We start from the raw sequence: 21,831 nt of genomic DNA on the forward strand, positions 1-21,831 counted from the left end.
CCTTGTGGAGAGGAGAAGGAGGAGGGCAGGCACATCCCACCTCATTATCCCTTAATAGAAACTTCCGGGCAGTGTGAGAAGCTGTATTCCTATGAAAGCCCAGACGAGTAAGACTCGGGTAATTAACAGCCGGAATGCTCTCTGAGGGACAAATTAAACCTTGAAAAATCTGCCCCGCTGAGGATAAGGCTGGCAGGATCTGCCTGGCCTTTTACATTTTGAAATTTAAAATGCTGCTGTCAGCCACCGGGGATGTGTAATCATGTTGGAAACAATGACTGATGTGTGGCCTGCAAGAAGAGAATGTAACCAGCTCACCAAACTGCCTCCTGTAAACCTAGCATGTTTACAAAGAGACGAGCTGCTTTATCTTCTCCAGAAATATAACATAACTGTTTCTTTAAACACAGTTTTTAAAAATTCAAGCGAGACAGAATCCAAAGAGAGAAATAACCAATTCCCTAGAATCAGTCCATGAAAAACAAGCGATGTTCCCATGTGATGACTTACTTTAGACATTTCTCTATGAGGACATCATGTCAAAATAGGGGGTGGGGGGAATCATTTCGAAGGAAATAGTGCTGCACATAAAATCTTACTTACGAAAGGGTTGTTTCTTGAATTTAACACGAGTTTACCTTGAAGCTGGGGTAAAGCTGAAAAACTTGATGAACGTTAGATACATGTTCCTTTTCTAAATTAAGACAAAAGGTTATTTTTTTTTTAAATTAAGAATTTTGAGTCTTTTTTTCATGTTAGGCAGTATCCATTGACTTCCTGCTCTGAAAGATGAGCTGCTTTTTAAATGGCTTTTTATGTAAAGCTAAATAATAGCTATGCTTCTCAGGTTACAATTTTTCTAATGAGATAATAAGAAATTTTAATCCCTTGGTCTTAAATGCTGTGAACAAATTACTTGCCCAAGCTGTGTGACCTTGGGCAAGTAATTTCAATCATAATACAGGGTGGCTGCGAAAATTAAATGAGCTAATCATGTAACGGATCTGACTTAGTTCATCAGCACGAATCCAAACTCGTGGTGTCATTAAGTGTCCCACTTAATTGTTCAAACCCTACCTGTTCTTGCTTCTTCACAATGAGTCCTAAGTCCTCCTCTTAAGGCTTCTCCATTCACAGAATGACCTTAGAGCCCAGAGCCCTCCTCAGTCTGTCCCACCCACACTGCATATCCCTCGGCCACATTTCCCACGAGGCCCGCTGCTGTGATGAGGCCATCATGTGGGACCCTACATGGGCCACACTGGTGCCCACTGGTTACGGGTCTTGTATCTACTCTCTTGTGCTCAGCCAGCATTTCTTTCTTTAAAAAAAATTTTTTTTTAATTTTATTTTAGAGAGAGCGGAAGGGAGAGGAATAGAGAAATAGAAACATTGATAGGAGAGAATGCTGCCTCCTGCACATCCCCACTAGGGGTTGGGGGAACTGAGCCTGCAACCTGGGTATATGCCCTGACCAGGAATTGAATCGGTGACCTCCTGGTTCATGGGTGGATGCTCAACCACTGAGCCACACCGGCCAGGCTCAGCCCATCATTTCTAAAGCCACACCTTATGGCTGGGTGACTCCAGAAGTGCCACATGGAGAGCCTTAGAGGCAGTCTGTCAGGATCCCCACGACTACTGTCACCTTTGATGACTCGCTGGAGGAGTCACAGAATCCAGAAAAGCGGTTTTACTCAAAGTGAGGCTGGATTAGAGTGAGAGGATGCAGATCAAAACAGCAAAGGGAAAAGGTGCATGGAGTGGTCCAGGCCCAAGCTGCCAGGCGCCCTCCAGAGGAGTCCCCTGGGCAGTGCTGACTTCTCCCAGCAACAGGGTGCAACACGCACGCGAAGTCCTTGCCAACCAGAGCTCGCTCCAGGCTTGGCATCCAGAGTTTGTGTTGGGGATCACTCCTGTGACTGACCTTAGCTACCCAGTCTCCAGCCCCCCAGAGGTCAAATGGATACAGTGTGACCCCAAGCCCCAGGCATTCCTACACACACAGGCATTCGCCACAAGTCTCACTGATAGCAGGAATCACCTGGCGTGGCTTAAGATGTCAGGCACACAGAGATTTTCTGCTGAGGCAGGATCGCCCAAGGGCCCGGAGGTTCCCCTGGGGCTTGGCAGTGACCGGTGGTTCATTTGGAACGGGCAGCGTTTGTTGTGATTACCCCAGGCCCGCCGAGTGAGCCACTTACTGCTCAGGCAGCAGTCTGATTGGCAGCGGGCATTGGGGGGCCTTGTGTTCATTTCTCTCCGTTGGAGAAATCATGGCCCACACACGAAGAGCAAGATGAATGCTGTGCCAGGAGGATCCTGCCTGAAGGGCTTCCAGCCCAGACCTTCCCCAGAAGTCCAAGCCCTGGCGATGAGCCCAGCTGGCACTTGGAGTTCCCCACCCTCCTGGTGACAAGGTCCCTAGGGCAGGGCTCGGCAAACTGCGGCTCAAGAGCCACACGCGGCTCTTTGGTCCCTTGAGTGTGGCTCTTCCACAAAATACTATGTACGGGCATGCATGTTCAGTACGATTGAAACTTTGTGGCCCATGTGCGGAAGTCGGTTTTTGGCCTGGGCAAGTCTATTTTGAAGGAGTGGCGTTAGAACACTCAAGAGGCCAAAGAGCCGCATGTGGCTCGTGAGCCGCAGTCTGCCGACCACTGGACTAGGGGAGTCAACGTTACCCATCCAGGAAGCAGAACAGACGCTACCAGGGGCTGCAGAGGCATCGTTCAGTGGGTACCGTTACCGCTGGGGCTGATGAAACGTTCTGGGCATAGACAGTTACACCGCATTGTGAATTGCACACTTACAAACAGATAAAATAATATTGTGTTAGGTATATTCTTTCCTTAGAACATATATCTGAATCCCTCCACAAGTGACAGAAAACCCAGCCCAAATGAGCTTTGGCAAAAGTGTCAGTGTCCTGGGTCCTATAAGCGGGGCTCTGGTAGAAGGGGACCTCTGTTTAGGGGTTCCCCCCACCCCCGCCCTTCCTCTCCCCCCACAGCCTGCTTCTTATTGTAATGAGCAGAGCTTCATGTGCTTTTAGCAACCGCAGTGATGAAGACGACCTCCCTCCAGAGCTGGCTGAGGCCGTCGGCCTGACCACCACCACCGCCACCACCACCACCATCACCACCACGGCCGCCGCTGCCACGCAGGTCTCTGCACCACTGGCGTCCCCCAAGGTCCACAAAGTCAGCTCGCCTCAGAGTTCAGAAAGCAAGAGTCCGCTGTCCCCAGGGGCCAAGGTACGGGGGTGGCGGTGGGGGTTTAGGGGGGGGACGTGAAGCAAGCTGCCCCTGCTGGGGAGTCGGTAGAAATGAAGTGTGTGGCATCGTGTGCATTCCATTCTGCACCCCCAACTCTAGTAAAAGCTTCGCCCGTGTAAAACAACCTAACCACCAAAGCATGTGTTTTCCCGTAACTGTCCCCAAGAGAGAGGCTGTGAGAGACAAGTAGCATGCTATAAACCATGCGCACCGACGTTAAGGGAAAGTAAGTAAGAGATTTTTAAAAGGCAATTTTGAATTCAGAATATCATCGCTACACAGAGCATTCATTGGAAAGATAGAACGCAAGAAATGGGCTTTCCTCCCAGGTGGAAAATTGGGAGTAAAACGTAGCCGTATCCCCATCCAGGCCTGATGTGGGATAGCCTGTGCAAATAGCGCCACAGCGGGAAATGGTTTTCTATTCGCTGGTTTGAAATTTCAGGGAATTGCCAGTGATGGGAATGCTCCGTGACAAAGGCTGCACACCACCTTTCTCTCGGTTTCCTATGAGTGGCCCTCAGCTGTGGTCACGTCAGCCTCTGGTCGGACCTATTGCTCCCCAAGCAGATGCTGAGCCAGAGGTGTCTTGGCCCTCGGGCTCCTCTGAGGAGCGGGGTGTGCACGGGGCGGGGGGTCTGAAGGCAAGACCAGAGCCCCGGGCTCCGGCTGCTTGCAATGAGCTGTCCCTCTGCAGCCCTGGTTTCTCCGAGCCTCCGTTTCCTCCTCCTGAACATGGGAATCATCCCGGCCACCCTGCCTGGCCCCTGGGCCAGCTTCGGGTCCAGTGGAGGTTTAAGTGCAAACTGGGCGCCGAGGGCCTCCGCAGCATCGAGGCCACCCCTCCTGGTAACATCTAGGTCCCCAGGTCCAGGCCCGCTTCCTGTGTGACCAGCACCAGCCTCACTGGGGCCCTGACCAGGGTCTCTGGGGTACTTCCGCCTTCCTCCACCGGAGCCCGGCTGGACCCCTCAGCCAGGGACTGCCCCGACCACAGCTCCTGCTTTCTGTAGCTCACCTCCTGGCACCTCCACTGGGTCTCCTCTGCCAGCCCACCTCCTGGCACCTCCACTGGGATCTCTGCTGTGTGGAGTCCCTCGTGCTGCGTTGCCTGAAGGGTGGGCACAGGCGCCTGCGGTGTCTCCCACACCCTGGCTGAAGCCAAGTGAAAACATTTACAAAACAAGAAAGGACTTCCGTGGGGATGCGGGCCGCATCCTAGCAGAGGCCACAGGCTCCCTCTCCTGGCGGTCTCTGACCTAAGGGTCCTGCTTGTGCCAACTTGATGGGGCTTATTATTCCCCCACACACAAAGGACCCCAAGGGCCCCCGTGCTGCTGGGACCCCAGGACACCAGAAGAGAAATGTTTTCTCCGGGAAGGAACATGATTGTCAGAGGTGCCCCTCTCACACTGTAAGGCTCTTCCTCGGTATCGTGCAGCTGAACTCAGCTCCTGAGGCTGCAGCCCGCTGGGCCCAGGATGGGGTCTTTGCTCTGTCTGTATACCGTCCCCCCGTCCCCCCCGTGCCCCAAGAGCACTCAGGGCCTTTCAGAAGCATAGCAGCTTCAAAGTCAAAGGCAGTTACCCAGCCCGCACCTGCTTCTGCTCATCAAGGTTTCAGAAAGAAATCAGGGCTCGGTCCTAGCATTGTGGTCCCTGCTGAGCGAGAGATGGGGTGGGGCTGGCATGATCAATATTAGACCGGGAGGGGAGATGGGGGAAATCCCGCTGTCAGTCCCGCACTGTCACTGACCGAGACGTCTCTGTCGCCTCCGCAGAGCCCCTCTGACCGAGGAGGTGCCTTCACCTTGGAGCCCGGCGACCTCCTGATGGACTTCACGGAAGCCACTCCTCTGGTAAACCTCCCCTCTCGCTAGAACCGGAGAGGCTGCAGTCTGTAGAGACTCCTGGGCAGGGGGACAGATGGACAGCGGTGGGGAAGGCTCTTCCCGGCACCACTCTCAGCCCAGAGGCCCGGGGGTCAGCTTTCTTTGGGGGTTCAGAGTCTGTGAGGGCCGTGCTCCCTCTCCTCTGAAGGTGGCTGCCAGGGTCCCGCCCCCGCCTGTCTGCTGCTCCCCTCCCCTCAGTGCTTGGCTTCCCGGGCTGCGCCCCGCATGCCCACCCATGGGGCATCGCCTGTCGCTTAAGCCACATGCGCTGGGCTGAAGCACCTGCTCCGGTCCTCACCTGGCTCTCCGGACCCCTCGTGCCTCCCTGCCATCCTCCATCCGCTGCCCCTGGGCTCCCCTCAGGGAGGGTGGCCCTCGGGGGGAAGGGGGGGTCGTGCAAGTGGGAGAGCACTCCCAAACAGGCGTCCTGCAGGCAGGACCTGGCTCCAGTCTCTGCTCCCTCCTTAAAAGCCTTGGCATTGGCTAGCCGCTGCCTCATCTGTCAAATCAGAAGGTCATCGTTTGCCCTGTCTACCCTATGAGTGTTAGAAGGATGGAGAGAGAGGTGGGGGGTGGGGAGAAGGGAGAGATAGATTTTCAAGAATGCAAAGCACCATACTGAGTGTAAGATATTACGGCTAATATTATTGGAGGATGCAGGCAAAGTTGGATGTGTCTTTGGCTCAGTGTTAATATCCAGGTGTGCTTGAGCATCAGTCACGGTCCACACATTTGGAAAGTGAGTCAAAATGGGAGGCAAATTAAACACCATCTCCTGAGAGCTCACTGTGCTCCCATCACGCGGGGGCTCGGAGAGGACAGGGCGGCCAGAGGTTGGAGGGGATCAGGTCGGTAAAGGGCCAGGTGGGTAGGAGAGCCAGGTACAGGATGTGCTGGGAGAAGCCAGAAGCGGGAGTCATTCAGGTCTGGCTCGCTGGCGGGGGATTTGGTGGGTAGGAGGGATTTCTGCAAGGTTTCCAAATAGGGCATGATGCTGATGCTGTCCAGGCGTTAGGAATGATCACCAGTCCTGCCTCAGTGGGCCCACGGCAATTCCCTGTGATTAATACCATTTTACCTCTCACCTGGAGATGGGTACCATCTCAGAGCTTTGATAAACTGGATAAACTGCCGAGAACAGTCGGTTCCGGGAACCTTCTGAGTTATTCCTCGTGTGCAAGTGAATGAAACCCAGTTATTCCTGGTCCTTTTTTAGAAAATGTGCCAAGATGGGGTAACCCAGAGACAGAGGGCCTTCATCATCCCTTTACTCAGGTGGGAAAACGGAGCCCCAGTGTGGGGTGACCACACAGGAATGAGATGGCGCGGGAACCCAAGTGCCTCGAATGCTCCTTGCACCAGGCTGGGCTGCAACAGGCGTCTTCCTTAGGGAACTTGCCACCTGGCAGAAGAGTCGGGGAGAAGGGTGTGTGTAAAGCACTCCACATCCTGGGCCTGGAGAACAAGGCAGCAGGTTAGGTGGCTGGACCGGTGCTGCATCGGTATCCCATGAGCACCCCGGTTACATCCTGGTGGGCCTCAGGGGCAAGCTGAGGACATCCAGCCTAGGCAGCAGGCAGCACCCCCCAAAGGACCAGGGATGCCCTCAGGCACAGTCTGGAAGCCTGTGGAAGCAAAAGGGGAGAGAGGGACCAGGGTTTTCCAGTGAGACTCCACGGGACCAGGGTTTTCCAGTGTGAGTAGGAGTTTGCCACGTGGAGAGAGTAGACCAAAGCGTTCTATGCAGGGGACACATCGTGAACAGAATACTGAGTATTTGTTAAAAAGGCCTGCTACATCTGAGAACTAAGATTTGTTTTATATATATATATATATATATATATATATATATATATATATATATATATATATATCATAGCTTTTATAGGAGTCATGGGATTCAATTAAGACCATGCTATGGGTCCAGCTTGTAGACTGAATTGCCCATCTTTTCTCTGAATATAAGACTCAGGTTAGAAAGGAAGCAGCGTGAGGCAGGAACTCAGAGGTCCCATGACATGAGCTGCAAACGTCTAACAAATGACTGACCAGACTGTCTACCCCTCCAGCAGCAGGGAGCTCATTCCTTCTCCCCAGGACACCCTGCTGGCATCTCTGGGGGCTCTTAGCTCTGAAGCCAGGGCCGGGGTGCTGGACTGCCCGGGCACAGGACAGCTGAGATCCTTGGGCTGTACTGAGACCGGGCTGCGCGCTTCCCATGAGGTCTGCAGTGAATACGTGCTCTCAAGGTGAAGCATCTTTGGTCATGTTTGTGTGGATCTGTTGCGTGGATTTGAGGCGTGAGTGCACGTTCACATAGCAGGCAGCTGGAGGGCTGGTATTTTGGCGGGAAGCCACCCCATTTGGGCTTTCCTCAGCATCATTGGCTTTGAACTTACTTTGCTCTGGAGTCCCATCTTCCGTGGGTACCTGAGCGTTCCTGAGAGGAAGAGGGACTCTGGCAGCCTGCTTCTCCCTCTGTCCGGTCCTCTGCCCTCCATCTCCTCCTTCTGCTCCTCCCAGTATCATAGCAATGCCAGCAGCAGCCCTCTCTGCCCTCATGATCAGGGTGATGGGGGATCATGTGGCTCGAGACAGCAGAGGAGAGATCGGGCTGAAGGCCGGGGGCTGAATGAGACCCCTAAAGCCACATCGTGGCCCTGGTTTCTTGGAGAACAGAGGAAAGAAGAGAGCACAGAGCTGCACAGACAGGGAGCTGGAGAGATGAGGGGCTTAGATTATCTTCCTTCATCCTCCAAGGCACTATCAGAGCTGGCGTAACTCTGGTAACTCTCCACCCTCACGGACCAGTCGGCGTGGGGTGGCTTCCAAAGAAGCATAGTCCGAACAGCCAAGCATAACAAAGAAGGTCAACCTCTGACTGGGATTTCTAAAAAACACATTCAAGATGAAACTCACACCTGGTAACCCTTCTTGACTCTGCTGCCCTCTTCCCTCTCTTGCCTGCTGCCCACCTGCAAGGACTTTCATCCCCCAAGCTCTTCTCGAAAACATTCTCTCTGGCTTCACTCTTGCAGCTTTTCCCCCTCCTTCCCCCAAACCTCTTCTCTGATTCCCAACTCTTTGACGATGTAGCTCAATTTAGCAATCAAAGTCCCACCACCCCTGCAGCGCGTTGCCTGCCCAGTCTCCGAATCGGCACCACAGACTTCATAACCAGGTCCGTTTCTGCCTGAGACGGGAGAGGAGGGGTGGGGGTGGCCAGGGAGAGAAGGCTGTGAGTGAAGTCAGCACCCACTCTCCATCTGCTCGTCTCTGCAGGGGAGTGAGTGTGAGCAGTGCGCAGAGGACTCTGGTGTTCAGAGAATGAGAGAAGTTGGAGGGAAGGTGAATGCTTTCTCTTTGGGGTTTGTCCCTCCCTGATGTCCATCATTTCATAAGCCACTCACCCAACTGCAAAGCAGAGCCGGTCCCCACCCAGGTCTCTTCTGGGCCGGGGATGGTTGGTCAGGAGGAGGTGGAGCTCGCCAGAGGAAGGCTGTGATGGGCACGGAATGACTGGGTTGCTATTTGTCTCAATAGCTTTGTTTTTATTTCATACCTCATTCTATCATGGGGGCTAAAGCTTCATCCCAAGTCAAATTGGGGTACCTCTTCAGTCACGGAGAGGGGGTGGGAGTCATCTAGTTTGTGATCCCATCGCTTGCCCGTACATCGGGGCACTCTGCTTCCCTCGGGCAGAGAGTGGAACGCCAATCACTGTCCTGCTGGGATGTGTATGCATCCCTATCTGCTGCTCTGGGACCTGCTCCCTCCCGGCTCTACCTGAGCAGCGGGACACAGGTGCTCTCTGGCTTCAGCCTCCATTCCCCGGCCTCAGCCCACAAATGGGGGCACAGGCCCCTAATGTCCAGCCCTCCTCCCCTCCCCTCTGGCTTTCTCCTCCGTCCTCAGATGGGCAATCTCTTTCCTTATCTGGATGATGGAGCTTCACGCATCTGCATTGTCATTTGTCCAGACTGAAATCTTTTTCAAAGAATCGGATTTTGAAATGCAAAAGCCAAATAGAATCCAGTTGGCCGAGGGTGGGAAAGACCCAAGGAGCAAAGGAAATACCAGGCCAAGAACACAGATCAGTGTCCTGTCCCATGCTATCTTACTTCCTACTCGGGTCCTAGAGTCTGGCGTGCAGGAGCTGCAGGAATGTCCTGTTGTCCGCTCAGATGCCTGTTAGAAAGGCCAGACATGCTTCTGGGATCCACATTCCTTGAGCATAGAAAAGCCCAGTGCTGGGCAAAGCCTTCAGTCGTGATGATAACCTTCCATTCAAACACTGGGGGCCTGTACACGTGTCGGCTCCTAGGCAGGGCGTCCATGATTCTTGGTCATTTAGGCCAATGGATATATATTTTCTTCAGAGAGCACACACTGAGCCGGCTGTTACCTGTGGAGGCAACGGCCCCGCCACCTGGGGTCCCTGGTGTCGTGGTTCCGGCCGGGGCTTTGATGCCTGGGACAGGGGTGGGGACCGAGCCTGAGGGCAGATGGGAGCCAGCTTCCTGCAGGCCACGGACATTGTCGGACGGATGTATGATCTATCCTGAGGACCAGAGAGAACAGTGGTGGGGGAGGGGAGGAGGTTAAACCTAACTGCAGGTGACTCACAGGGACTCACTTGTTTCTGAAGAATAGCTTTAGAACCATCACGAAGGGGTCTAGACCCATGGAGTTAGACTTCGCAAATGCCATTTCTGCACGTCCTGGATTTGAAGAGTACAGCGAGGCTGCCCTGAAGGCCACTGTGAGATAGTGGTTGTGAAAGCTTCCCCCTCCCGCTCCCCCAGAAACCGTCCGGGGCTGCACGTGGTAGAGGACGAAGTTAGATCCGTGTGGAGACAGGAAGAGGTCTGCACTTTTCTCGATCAGTTTCCAATGAGGCTTACCCAGAGGCTGTACTGTATTCGTTATGGCAGGATCATACCAGCTACGTAAGGAGACTCTCTGGAGTGAAAAGATGCCTGTATTTATTCTCTGGCACGAATGGTCCCTCCTTGACACCCAGGCTCACCCCGTCTGTGGTCCCCTCCCCTGACATCAGAGCATTCTCTCTTCACCGCCCTCATTTTCAGCTGTACACACTGCTGGACCTCTGCCCGGCGAATGGCACAATGTAGGGCTGGGGCGGGGAACCTGGTATCCCAAGTGACGTGGCATTTTCTCACGATGCTTGGCATCTTCCAGCAAAGCAGCAGGGTTCCCTGGTGCCCATACGAGATGCCAAGGCCTGGGCCTGTGGGTGTGTGTGGGGGGCGGGGGGGAGGGGGGAGGCCAGTATGTTTCCTGTACAGATAGAGAGAGATGACAGGTTCAGCCCTAAACTCGGCGTTCCTCCTCGCCGGTGTCTCTCTTTCCTGGAGCGCTCTGCTGGACATCTGCTCATCGAGTTGCCGTAAGGTAGACCCTGGAAGGTGATCGCTCCCATGTGTGTGGCCACTCCTCATAGTGCCCCCATGCTGACATCACTAACTCATCACAGCTTTCTGGCTTGGCCTGGGCAATGCTTCAGAATCCTCAGCAGCATGCCAGGAAGACACTGCCAGTCCAATGCAGTTGGCACAGGAGACGGCCCCTACCCACCCCCACCAGGTTGGGGTTTTGAGGTGGAGTTCTGCTCAGATGGTGGAGGAGACTGAGGAGGGCCAGAGAGGAGGAGAGAAGGCGGAGAGAGGAGGGCGGCGGGAGGGATGAGCCTCCAATTGGCCAGAGGCTGGAAGCAGGCTGCGGGTGAGGCTGGCTTGAGAGCAGGAGTTGACAGATCTGTCTCGCACTGTGCTATCTTTCTCTCCTTCCCCCTCCCTTATCTCCTCTTCCTCCTCCCTATCTCTCACCACCTCCTCCTCCCCTTCTCTCCTCTCCTTGTGAGCAGGCAGAGCCCGCCAGCGCCCCCCACTGTGCCCACTCTCGCTGCTCTCCTCCACTCTCTCTCCCCATGAAGGAAGAGACCACTGGAGTTTGCATGCACCCTCCAATCAAAACGAGGCTGGTAGGTACCCTGGCAGGGAGAGGGGCCTGGCCAGGAGAGGCCAGGCAGGCAGGAGCCCCCAGGCGGCAGCCGCAGGGGTGTGCAGGAGCCCCAGCCCCCCAAGGAGGCCGGCTGACAGGTGCTCTCACTCCAGGATGGACGCAGACTTTGGAGACCAGCTGGCTCTGGCCAGACGGGGACAAGGGGCTGCGGTCCTGACCCGTCATCGCTAGAACCAGTTTCCAGAACCAAGAAGCTTGTTATCCTAGAGCTTCGATGAGCACAGATGCTTTTCCCAGAGAGAGAACTCTTGGTTGCATTTCTGTGGAAAATAAAAGCTTTTTAAAACGCGTCTTCCTTGCTGCTTATCAAGATAATATGAGTGTTACATAATGACTTGAAAGGAATCTGCCCATAACCCCAACCTAGCACATAGTTGTTGTTTCTTTCTTTCTTTCTTTCTTTTTTTTTTTTTTTTTTTTTGCATGTTTCCTGCTAATCCGTTTTCATATTTTTACAGAGATAAAGCATAGCACCCATGCCATGTTCTGTTTTTTACCTAAGGTTGTGTTCTTTTTACCTTGTCCTTGTTACCACACTCTCTGTGACCGTTTCTATGCCGCTAGGTGAGGGGTCCACCAGGCAGCTAACTGGTTCTGTGCTGAAGGCCGTGGGCTTGCTTTCCGGTGTGTCCCTTTTCCAGGGAGCACACGGAGGCTCTGGCATTGGGCATTTTATTCTTTCAGGCTAGACCCTGCTCGGTCCAGTACTGGGACTGACTTTGCTCCTGTGCTCAAGTGTTTAGACCCAGTGACAGCACCGTCAGGAGACTATGCTTGGCCACGGAGCACAACTGCTGGAATACACGTTTTCTTATTTAGGGCAGGTGCAGCGTCATTCTTCGAAGTTGCCAACTGTCACATTTCTTTAACAGCAATAACAAACTCTCTCCCCTTCTGCTTCATGCTGGTCTGAGAGTCTCACCTGTACGTAACCTTGCACTTGGCTGTTGGTCTCAGAACACCACGTGGAACCACGAGGCCACGCGAGGGGCATGCACCACGTGGCGCTGGTCCTGGTCCCAATCTTGCTGGGCTGCAGGCAGCCACCACCAGCAATCTGAGTTGGCACCTGAGTCTTCAGGCAAAGCGTGGGGTCCATGCTGGGAATTTGGAGACATTTAAAGGGGCAGAAGAGAAGTTGGGGGAGGGGAGCAGACTTGGACTGGACCTCTCAGTGCATATTGCAAGGACAGTATCATTCCCAGATCAGTTAGACTGAGACCTATCTCACCTTTTCAGAAACCTCAGCAAATTTGGGTCTGGTTGAGGTGATCTTGCTCATTCCTACTTTACTCCCCATTAAAGTGACTCAGCACACCAAGTCCCAGGTCCCATAGGCAAGACCCTGAGGGACACAAAGGCTGCTTCCAATGGACAGCTGTCTCGGCTACAACCCTCTGGGGGGTCGGGGTGGGGCAGAGTGTGTATCCCCAGCAGGTGTGCAGGCAGTGTCTGTGCCCTGGGGCTGTGCCAGAGCCATCAGGCCCCTGGGCATGCAGGTAGATCTCCAGGGCGGCTTACAGAAATAAGCTGCTCCCCCATTCCCCAAAAGGCCAAAGACATAATGACCAGACCCGGAATGGAAGCACAGGCTCTTTTTGGGCCACCCACCACTGCCTGATCAGATGGTGCATCCCTCTCCCTCAGACCAGCCCTGTGCTGCTGCCACCCCTGGCACCAGGCCCTTCTGATCGCCGTGCCTTCTGTTCCTAAAGGCCACGGTGGTGGGACTCCCACAGGCTTCTGTGGGTTCCTTCTGTGGTCCAGAGTGTACAGGGAGTTCAACGACTAACGTGAGCAGGTAGGGAATGCTTTCTGGCCTAAGTAGTCCAGTCCGGACTAAGAGTGTGGTCGTGGGTAAGTCACTCCTCTGCCCACCATGATAGACTGTGTCCCAAAATGGGACCTCTCAGCGTCTCCACTCCTTCCCCCGGCCTGCCTCATGTGCACCACGGTCAGTGGGTCAGGCCATGTATAGGGCCCAGCATGCCTGGGAGGCCCCCGCAGACCCTAGGGTAGGGGGTTCCAGGGCGAGGTAAGCCTGGGGTGCCCCCCAAACACAAGACCACAACAAGAGGCACAGAGAGAACCACTGGCCATACGCCTGCGGGGTCTCTGTGTGTTTCCCTACACAAGCAATACAGGCCCTGCGTGTGTGGCCTTGAAGCCTTCAGTTCGAATTAAAAAGCACACTGCCAGAGATTGCAAAACGTTGTTTTCTAACCCAAAAATAATGCTCTTGTGTTCTCTCTTTTTTGAAGATAAAAACATTCCCGGTTGATCCAGTGACCTCGTTTCCTGAGCCTTTCATCGCAGGGCCGCCGTTTACCGTAAGTAGCTTAATCCAGAGAACCCTCCTGCACTCAAAGGCATTGTTCCCACGTGGCATGTGGTGCTGTGGGATGCCAGGAGCCGTGCCAACAGCTTCCTTTGATCACTGTCAACTCTGAGCTTGGAAGGAGCTGGGGTCTGGAGGGGTTTCCATCTTTTAGTTAGGAATCCGATCCCTGAGAGGAGGACATAGTTGGCCTGATCACAAACATAAAATTAACCATTTCAAAATATGTTTTTATTAATTTTTAGAGGGAGAGAAACACTGATAAGAGAGAAACATCATCAATCAGCTGCCTCCTGCATGCCCCCTATGGGGGAATGGAGCCCGAAACCCCAGGCATGTGTCCTGATAGGGAATCTAACCAGTGAACAACCACTGAGACACACCGGCTGGGTTAAAATTAACCATTTTAAAGTGACAACTCAGTGAAAGTACATTTAGAACCATGCAACTGCCACCATTATCTAGTTCCAAAACATTTTATCACCCCCAAAGGAAACCTCATACCCACTAAACAGTCACTCCCTGTTTCCTGCCTCCCTCTGGCCCCTAGTAGCCACCAATCTGCATTCCTTCTCTATGGAATTCCCTAATTTGGATATTTCATATCAAAGGAGTCATATGACCTTTTGTGTCTGGCTGCTTTCACTTCGTATGTTTTTGAGGCTCATGCACTTTGTAGCATGTGTCAGTACTTCATTTCTGTTTATGGAGGAATAATATGCCATTGTACATACATGCTGCAGTTTGGTGATCCATGTATTCATTGATGGGTATTTGGGTTGTACTGTTGATATTTGGCTCTGTTAACTAATGAGTTTGCTGACCACTGCTCTAGACTAGTAGTTTTCAAACATTACCTGGTTTCAGAATTACCTAGAGGCCTTGTGAAAACACAGATCGCTGGACTTCCCACACATTCTGGTTCCAAAAGTCTTTGGTATTCTTACCAAGTTTCAAGATTTTACTGATGCTGCTAGTCTGGAGACCATACTTTGGAGCCATTGCTATGGTGGTGAAAGACACCAGTTATGAAGCCAGCTCACCCTGGTTCTAAATACTGGTTCTTAACGTACCCTGTGCGACCTTGGGAAGATTCTTAACCTCTCTGGAGCCTCAGTTTCCTTTTCCATAAAATCAGTTCTAAGATGCACATTTTTTTTTTTTTTTTTTTTACCTTTTAACATCTCTGGAATAAAAAACTCATTACAATGGGGGGTGGGACAAAGTTTGATTGGTCACATGGAAAAGAATGGTGCATTTTGGATGGGGTCTAAGATGTGATGAAATATGATCTCCACTTTACAGCATTGCCAGGAGGTAATGTGTGTCAAGTACTTCGAATAGTGTCTGGCACAAAGTAAAATCATTTAATAAATGATGATTGAGTTCAGCTGTTATTAAAATGTCACAGGAATTGCATGGTATGGCTTAGGGGGGCAGCTGACAGTATGCAAGGAAACCTAAATTGGTTCCTCATTCCTGTTTCCTCTCCAGGCTGACTTTAGAGACAGTAAATTACAGTGCTGCCCTGGCCAGTCTTCCCCGCTGATCCCAGCAGTGACCCTGAGGCCTTTGACAGAGACCATCTCCACCGTGCAGACCGTCTACACCACTCGGAAGCCTGTTTCTCTGGCAGCCAGGTGGGCCAGGGAAACCAGGCACAGGCCTTCGGTTCACTGCGTTTGTGATGTCTACAACCCAGTCATTCATCCTTTCATTCATGTTTTCTGGGTTTATTGACATGCCTTCAAAGGCTACACAGTACTTGAGGTGCTAGGAATGCACAGTGAACAAAATAGGGAAAAGCCCTACCTTGATGAAGTCCTATAATTTAGTGTTGGGGAAGAGGAGACAGACATTAAATGTGTCTGTGTGTGTGTGTGTGTGCATGAGTGCGTGCGTGTGTGTGTGTGTGTGTGTGTGTGTGTGTGTATAAACAGTGGAGACCGATTCCATAGATAAGCAACTAGGCATGAGGGCCAGGAAGTTGGAAGCAATCTCTTAAAGCAGCCAATTTTAATTCAGTTTTGTTTATTAAAACACTAGGGACCTGTTGCAGGAATATTCTTGCAAGACTTCCAACAGGCTTCCCTCCTGCCCCTGCCACCCCCCCTCCCCATACCTCTTCTGTTTTTGAAGCTTTATCTTAACTGTCTTGTCACCTACTCTCTCTTTCAGTGCAGAGACGCTCCGGCAGGAACTGGAGAGAGAGAAGATGATGAAAAGACTGTTGATGACCGAACTGTGACTTCTCCCCTTGTTGCCTGGAGGACGGCGTGGTGCCTTCTGTCATTTTCCTTCTTCGGGCTTTGTGTGCTCACTCTAGCACAACATGCACATGTGTGCTCTGCTTGCCCAGGTCCCCATGGTTGGTGGGAGCCAACATCTGGCTTGGCTTTTATTGGAAAAGTTATTTTAATGTCTCCTGAGTATTAGAGTTTCTCTACTACTCCATGCAGGGGAGACGGGATTTGTAAGTCTTGACAAAAAAAAAAAAAAAGAAAGAAAATGGAGAAATGGGGATTCCTTTTCAGAAGTACCTGTGGTGTTGTATTCATTGATAACCACAGGCGTTACTAAGGCTCAGAATCCTTTGCTATCAATCTCAGTCATGTGATTTTGTATGATCGAAACTTAAACCAAGCTTTGACTGTTTGCTAAAGAGTCATTTTTAACGAGAGAATACTTCTTTATTGCTGATTTTTCATTTACACTGGTAAATACACAGATCTTTTAAAGTCTTGAACATCCATTTTTATTCAGACACGAGTAGGTGAACTGAAAAGGAAAGTTGCAAATCACCAGGACTCGAGGCACTTCAGCTTAATCTGAAACATAATCTCACTTGTGACTTTGTTAAATACGATATCATTTGAGATACACAGAATCTGTGATTGAACCCAAAGTATGAAATTATAGCTTAAATTCTAAAAATCCTTACCAGATTAAGATGATTTGATATCAGGATTCATTGGGGTGTTCCATAAAGGAGAATTATTTCTAAAGTTGATCAATTCCTATCCTGTTGCTAGAACCTTGACCAGAAGAAACTCTGCTCTCTTTTTGTAAGTTTCCAGAAATGTGTTTTTAAATTTTTATTATGCACTTGAACAACTTTGCAGGAATAAAGGAATCCCCTCGCCACAAACTAGCCCTCCAAATTGTTTCCCAAGCTTTCTCGATGAATATGCACACCTTTTTTTACGTATGATCGGTGTGTACACACTCTTTGGTTGTTCTTCTCCACCTAACGCATAAGTTCTCTTTTCAAGACAGATCCTGCTCTCACCCACTTAAATGTCTTTATATCCATATAACATGGTTAACCTCACTTCTCCCCATTATTAGCTATTTGAGTTATATCCCAAGTTTTTCACTCTTATAAATAGTGCTGCTATGAATGTCTTTGTAAAAAAATTATCCTTCCTTTGGATTCTCCCCCTGGGAATCTCTCCAAAGAGGGATTATAAGGTCAAAGAGCATGAAGTATTGTATAATTCTTGCTTTATTGCCAGGTTGCTTTCTAGAAAGATCCAATCTTTGGGTTGGAAGGACCATAAAGGTCAACCCCCCTCGATCCCCTGTGAATGCTTGAACTCCTACAATTTATGATGCCACCAGCAATGTATAAGCATTTCTATTTACCGATAGCTCTGCCAGTATTGGATTTTGGCCACTTTAATTTATTTTCGCTAGTTTAATAGGTGTGTACAATTGTTCTTGAAAGGTTGTTTTATTTCATTAATTGCTAGCAAGGCCGAGCACTTTTTCCAGGTGATGATTTACTAGCTGTATTTCCTTGTGTGTAAAAAGTGTCCACCCCTTTCTTAAGACCGCTTGTTAAGTGGAACTGATCTCCTCTGTTTGTATCAGAACTGTATTTTTTACGTTGTGCTGTACAGTTTGCTCTCCTGTCCCTGTACTTAACACTGAATGGTGCCAATAATTTGATACTAATGATTATTTAAAAAAAAAAAAAGAGCAATGCCTCGTTTACTAGCATTGTTGTAAAAGGAGGCATGCAAGCAACTATTCAGATAACAGAGGATTAACCCCTGAAGTGCTGAATCTTTAAAATATTCATATTTTTTGAGGGAAATCTTTCTAAAGATGTATTACACACGTCCCTGCCTTAGTAAACAGAGTACGCTGGAGAGTATTTCACCTTTTCTCGATGAGTCACGGCCATCGTTGTAAACATCAGCCCCCTTTTGTACTTGGCTTTGTGGTGCAGTGATGTCATTAGAAGCTACCAGAACGTGTGGGGCTTGGCTCTGCCTTTCACAGGCTGTTGTGCTCATCTCACTGATGGCTTCTACCGCTGTCTGCTCTGCTGGTGAAGCCATCTGGGGCAATTGGGGTGTTGGGGACCTTTTAATCCCTGTCCTCCGTGACCCCTGGCTGTACCTTTAAAACAGCTTTTGCCATTCTTTATCTCGTGCACACGATGATGCCAAATGTGTTTCTGTACCACACGGGGAGCTCTCTGTGTCTGGGCTGGTCTGCTCTTGCCAATCTGGTACCCTCCTCCGCCCCTCACCTGTTAGCTTTCAGAGTCTCCTGCTCTTCACCTCCTGCTCTCTGATGGGAACTTCTGGGACAAAAAACGAGAAGTTCTCTTTGGAGGTCAGGAACGCCTGTGTCATGTGGTGTCAGGTTGGCTCTGCTGCTGAGGAGGGATGCATGGGCTTTCCAGCCGCTGTTTCCAGGAGCCTCTGAGCCTCCTGCTTCGTCCTCCCCGCGTCCCCCTGGGTTCACAGATGTGCCAGAGGTGGATGTTCAAGATGTTTCCGAAGTCTGACCACAAACTAATTGGCCACTACTGTGTATGAAAACCCAGTCCTTTGGCAGCTCAACTCTAATCAGTAAAATCAAGAAGATTCCATCGTTTCAGCAGTTTGTCCTGGTTATTTGCCTATGTAAATAAATGTGTGTCTGGTGTTTGGCATTGGGAGCTGAGCAGAAGACATTGGCTTGGGTGGGTTCACAGGGGGAAACGTGAGTTGGTACAGTCCCTTAATCTGTTTTACATACTTAAAACCAAAAACAATGGCATCATATGGTCACACAACACGTGTATTGTCCAGGGTGGGCAATCAGCAACACACGCGTTATGTCCAGGGTGGAGAAGTCAGCTTGCTGACATCATCACTCCAGGGCCCCAAACTGTGGGCCACTGACTCTGATGGGCATGGGGGTGAGGTCAAAGGGCCTGGGAAGCCGGCAACCCACAGGGTATGTGGACTGTAGACTGTGTAGGAGCATCTTTCTTATGTTTGAAGAATTTTAAAACTAGGTCTTGGAGCATTCCAAAGATCCTACCTGAATGCACCCCAAATTTCATATTACTCAAACAGCACAGGAATATTCTAATATCTTTACCTTTCACCATCTCAAAGATCACTTTTTTTTTTTAAAGATTCGAAATCCCATTACCATTTTTTAAATATATATATTTTATTGATTTTTTACAGAGAGGAAGAGAGAGGGATAGAGAGTTAGAAACATGGATGAGAGAGAAACATCAATCAGCTGGCTCCTGTACACCCCTGGGGATATGCCTGCAACCAAGGTACATGTCCTAGACTGGAATCGAACCTGGGACCTTTCAGTTCGTAGGCCGACACTCTATCCACTGAACCAAACCGGTTTCGGCCCATTACTATTTTTTAAAGTGTACAAATTCAGTGGTTTTTAGTAGATTTGCAATGTGGTGCCAACATTACCACTAAATCCAAAACATTTCCCATCATTCCAAAAAAGAAACTCCATATCTAAAGTCACAACTTGTCTCCCATCCCCTAGCAACCACTGATTTACTCTCTGTTCCTAATTTCTGCCTGGGAATTTGCCTATTCTGTATGCTTTGTATACATGGAATTACACAATATCTAGTCCCTTGTGTCTGGTTTCTTTCACTTATCACAATGTTTTCAATGTTTATTAGTACTTCATTCCTTTTCGTGGCTGAGTAATAGGCCATTGTATGAATATCACACTTCTGTTTATCCATTTATTGGTTGACAGACATTTAGGATGCCACCACTTTTTGACAATTATGAATAATACAAACATTTGTGTACACATTTTTTTGGGTGAATATATGTTTTCCATTCTCTTGGGTGTCTAGCTGAGATTGGAATAGTTTGGTCACCTGGGAACTTTTGTTTAACTTCGGAGAAGTTTCCAGGATCACAGTTTTTACTCCTTAAGCCATCAAAAATGGAAATATCACATTTATTACTAGACAGAGCACGGGCACATCCATTAGTGGTCAGATCCTGAGATGCAGCACTGATTTGGGAGAGTTTTTATAACGGGAGAAAAAGTTGTTGTAGTGAAGTGGCTTTGATGAGAAGAGAAAATAAAGGTGGTTTCTTTTAAAAGTGAAATGAAGCTCAGGTCCGTCTCTAGGTCCTTGTGTGAGTAGCTCAGCCAGTGGCCTCAGAATATTCAGGGAAAGTTTCCTCCCAGAAAATGTGCACAAAAGAGAAAAAAGGGGAATAAAACAGCAATAGATAACAAGCTCGGGTTCCCAAACCAGAGAATCAACACTGAAATCAGAAATGTGTTTGTTTTTGGTTGGCTGTGGTTTTTTCCTAAACGTTGATCCATTTAAAACTGACTATACCTTCCCTGGTGAATAGGTGAAGAAAAGAAAGGAATTTCAATTTTTAAGAAGTAGGGTTTTCGTCGTCGTCTTCTTCTTCTTCTTCTTCTTCTTCTTCTTCTTCTTTTTCTTCTTCTTCTTCTTCTTCTTCTTCTTCTTCTTCTTCTGTATTTTAGAATTTTATACATTACAAAGCTGTTTTTTTTTGGGGGGGGGGACAGGCAAAGTCTCTTTATTTTGATTGTTAAATATTTGTAGTTCATCTTACCTTTTTCAAGCAATAAATCTGACTTCTTGCAACAGCTGGTATATTGGGAGACCTCTCGAAGTGAAGTGTTTCATGAATTACACCTGACCCACCTGTCAGGATAAACATGTTTAGGTTCTAACTGAACATCCCCCTGACAATGTCAGCTGATACCCACGAGCAAACACTTAATCCCCGAGTCTCACAGCACTTTTCACTATTTCTTCACCAGCGCTATCTCCCGTCTCCCCTGCAGTCACTAGTGTCTTTTTGAATGTTTGTATTTCACAACCTTATGTTTTCATTCATGCCGCTAGGAGCCTTGAACCCTATTAATTCTTACCTATACCATCTTATTTAAACTTCCTGGTCATCATGGAGGTCACCACTCCACACAAGCTGACTTCTGGGCCTGCATTTGGAAGCTCTCCATGCTTTTCTGTCTCCATCATTATTTTATTTGTTCATGCAAGAAAATATAACAGGGGAAAAAGAAAAGCAGGCAAAAATGCTGACTCTGCAATACCAGCATAAAAGGAACTATGCCCATGTTTTCTAACGGAAGACAGCTTAGTTTGAATATTTTATCACTCCAAAACCACCCCTGGAGAAGAACTCCGGGGGGCCTGGCATGCAGTTAAGTGCTCCGTGTGAATAAAGGGACAGCTGAGTAAACAACCGAAGTGAATTGCCAGCAGCAGGAATGGATTTGAGAGAGCTGAGCATCCAGCTTGGCCATGGGGCCTGGTAGAAAGCTTGCTGAGGGGTAACCAGAGTACAGGCTGCGACTGCCTAGCTTTCAAGGAGGGTGGGTGATGCAGAGGCCCTAGCAGCCACTGCTGTTACCACATCCCAGAAGTCTGGAGAGGAAGCAGGTACCTCTAGCCAAAAGAGCTGTGTCCTGGCTCTGAGCCCCTCAGTTCACCTCCAGTGGGGATCTTGCTATTTCAACTTCCTCCTGTGATGATGCCAGGACATAAGGGGTACCGTAATGCCTTATATAAACCAAAAAGGTGTCTGAACAAGGTGGGGGAGGCAGTAGTTCTGACAAGGCGCGTCCAAGGTAAACCTTCCAGGGGTGCACATCTTACATCTGCGCGTGCATTTGGGGTCTTGGGGGGGGGGGGGGGGGGGGGGACCTTGGTGAAATGCAGACCCGGACTCCCGAGCCTGCAGTGGGCGAGGTCAGTGCTGCTCACACACCGGGATGCTAAGCTGCCAGGGATGCTGACGGCCGAGTTGAGGACCACGATCTGAAGAACAAGTCCGGAGGGGCCACCCGCGTGGCCATGGGAACCCCACGCAGGGCGAGGAGGAGGAGGAAGGGGAGCTGGGAGGAAGGACGAGGAAGCGGAGGAGAGCGCGGGCGAGGAGGACAGGTTGAAGGGGAAGAGGGGGAGGCTTCGGGCCCCGGCGAGG

General features: G+C 50.1%; 1 protein-coding gene across 5 annotated transcripts in view; it reads left to right on the forward strand.

The window, feature by feature from the left end:
• Positions 1–18,448, forward strand: part of EPB41L4B (erythrocyte membrane protein band 4.1 like 4B) — a 113,136-nt gene extending 94,688 nt beyond the window's left edge. For 3 of the 5 annotated variants that reach the window (XM_036433082.2, XM_036433079.2, XM_036433081.2), the window contains 6 exons: positions 3,059–3,260; positions 5,062–5,139; positions 11,060–11,176; positions 13,479–13,547; positions 15,050–15,195; positions 15,734–18,448. In XM_036433082.2, the coding sequence (XP_036288975.1) occupies positions 3,059–3,260; positions 5,062–5,139; positions 11,060–11,176; positions 13,479–13,547; positions 15,050–15,195; positions 15,734–15,803 (682 nt within the window). In that variant the 3' untranslated portion in view covers positions 15,804–18,448. The remainder of the gene's footprint in view (positions 1–3,058; positions 3,261–5,061; positions 5,140–11,059; positions 11,177–13,478; positions 13,548–15,049; positions 15,196–15,733) is intronic. The other 2 variants (XM_036433080.2, XM_036433083.2) reach the window with 2 other exon arrangements.
• Positions 18,449–21,831: the final 3,383 nt, after the last annotated feature.

Source organism: Pipistrellus kuhlii, unplaced genomic scaffold (assembly GCF_014108245.1).
Source record: "Pipistrellus kuhlii isolate mPipKuh1 unplaced genomic scaffold, mPipKuh1.p scaffold_m20_p_12, whole genome shotgun sequence".
Classification (NCBI taxonomy): Eukaryota; Metazoa; Chordata; class Mammalia; order Chiroptera; family Vespertilionidae; genus Pipistrellus; species Pipistrellus kuhlii.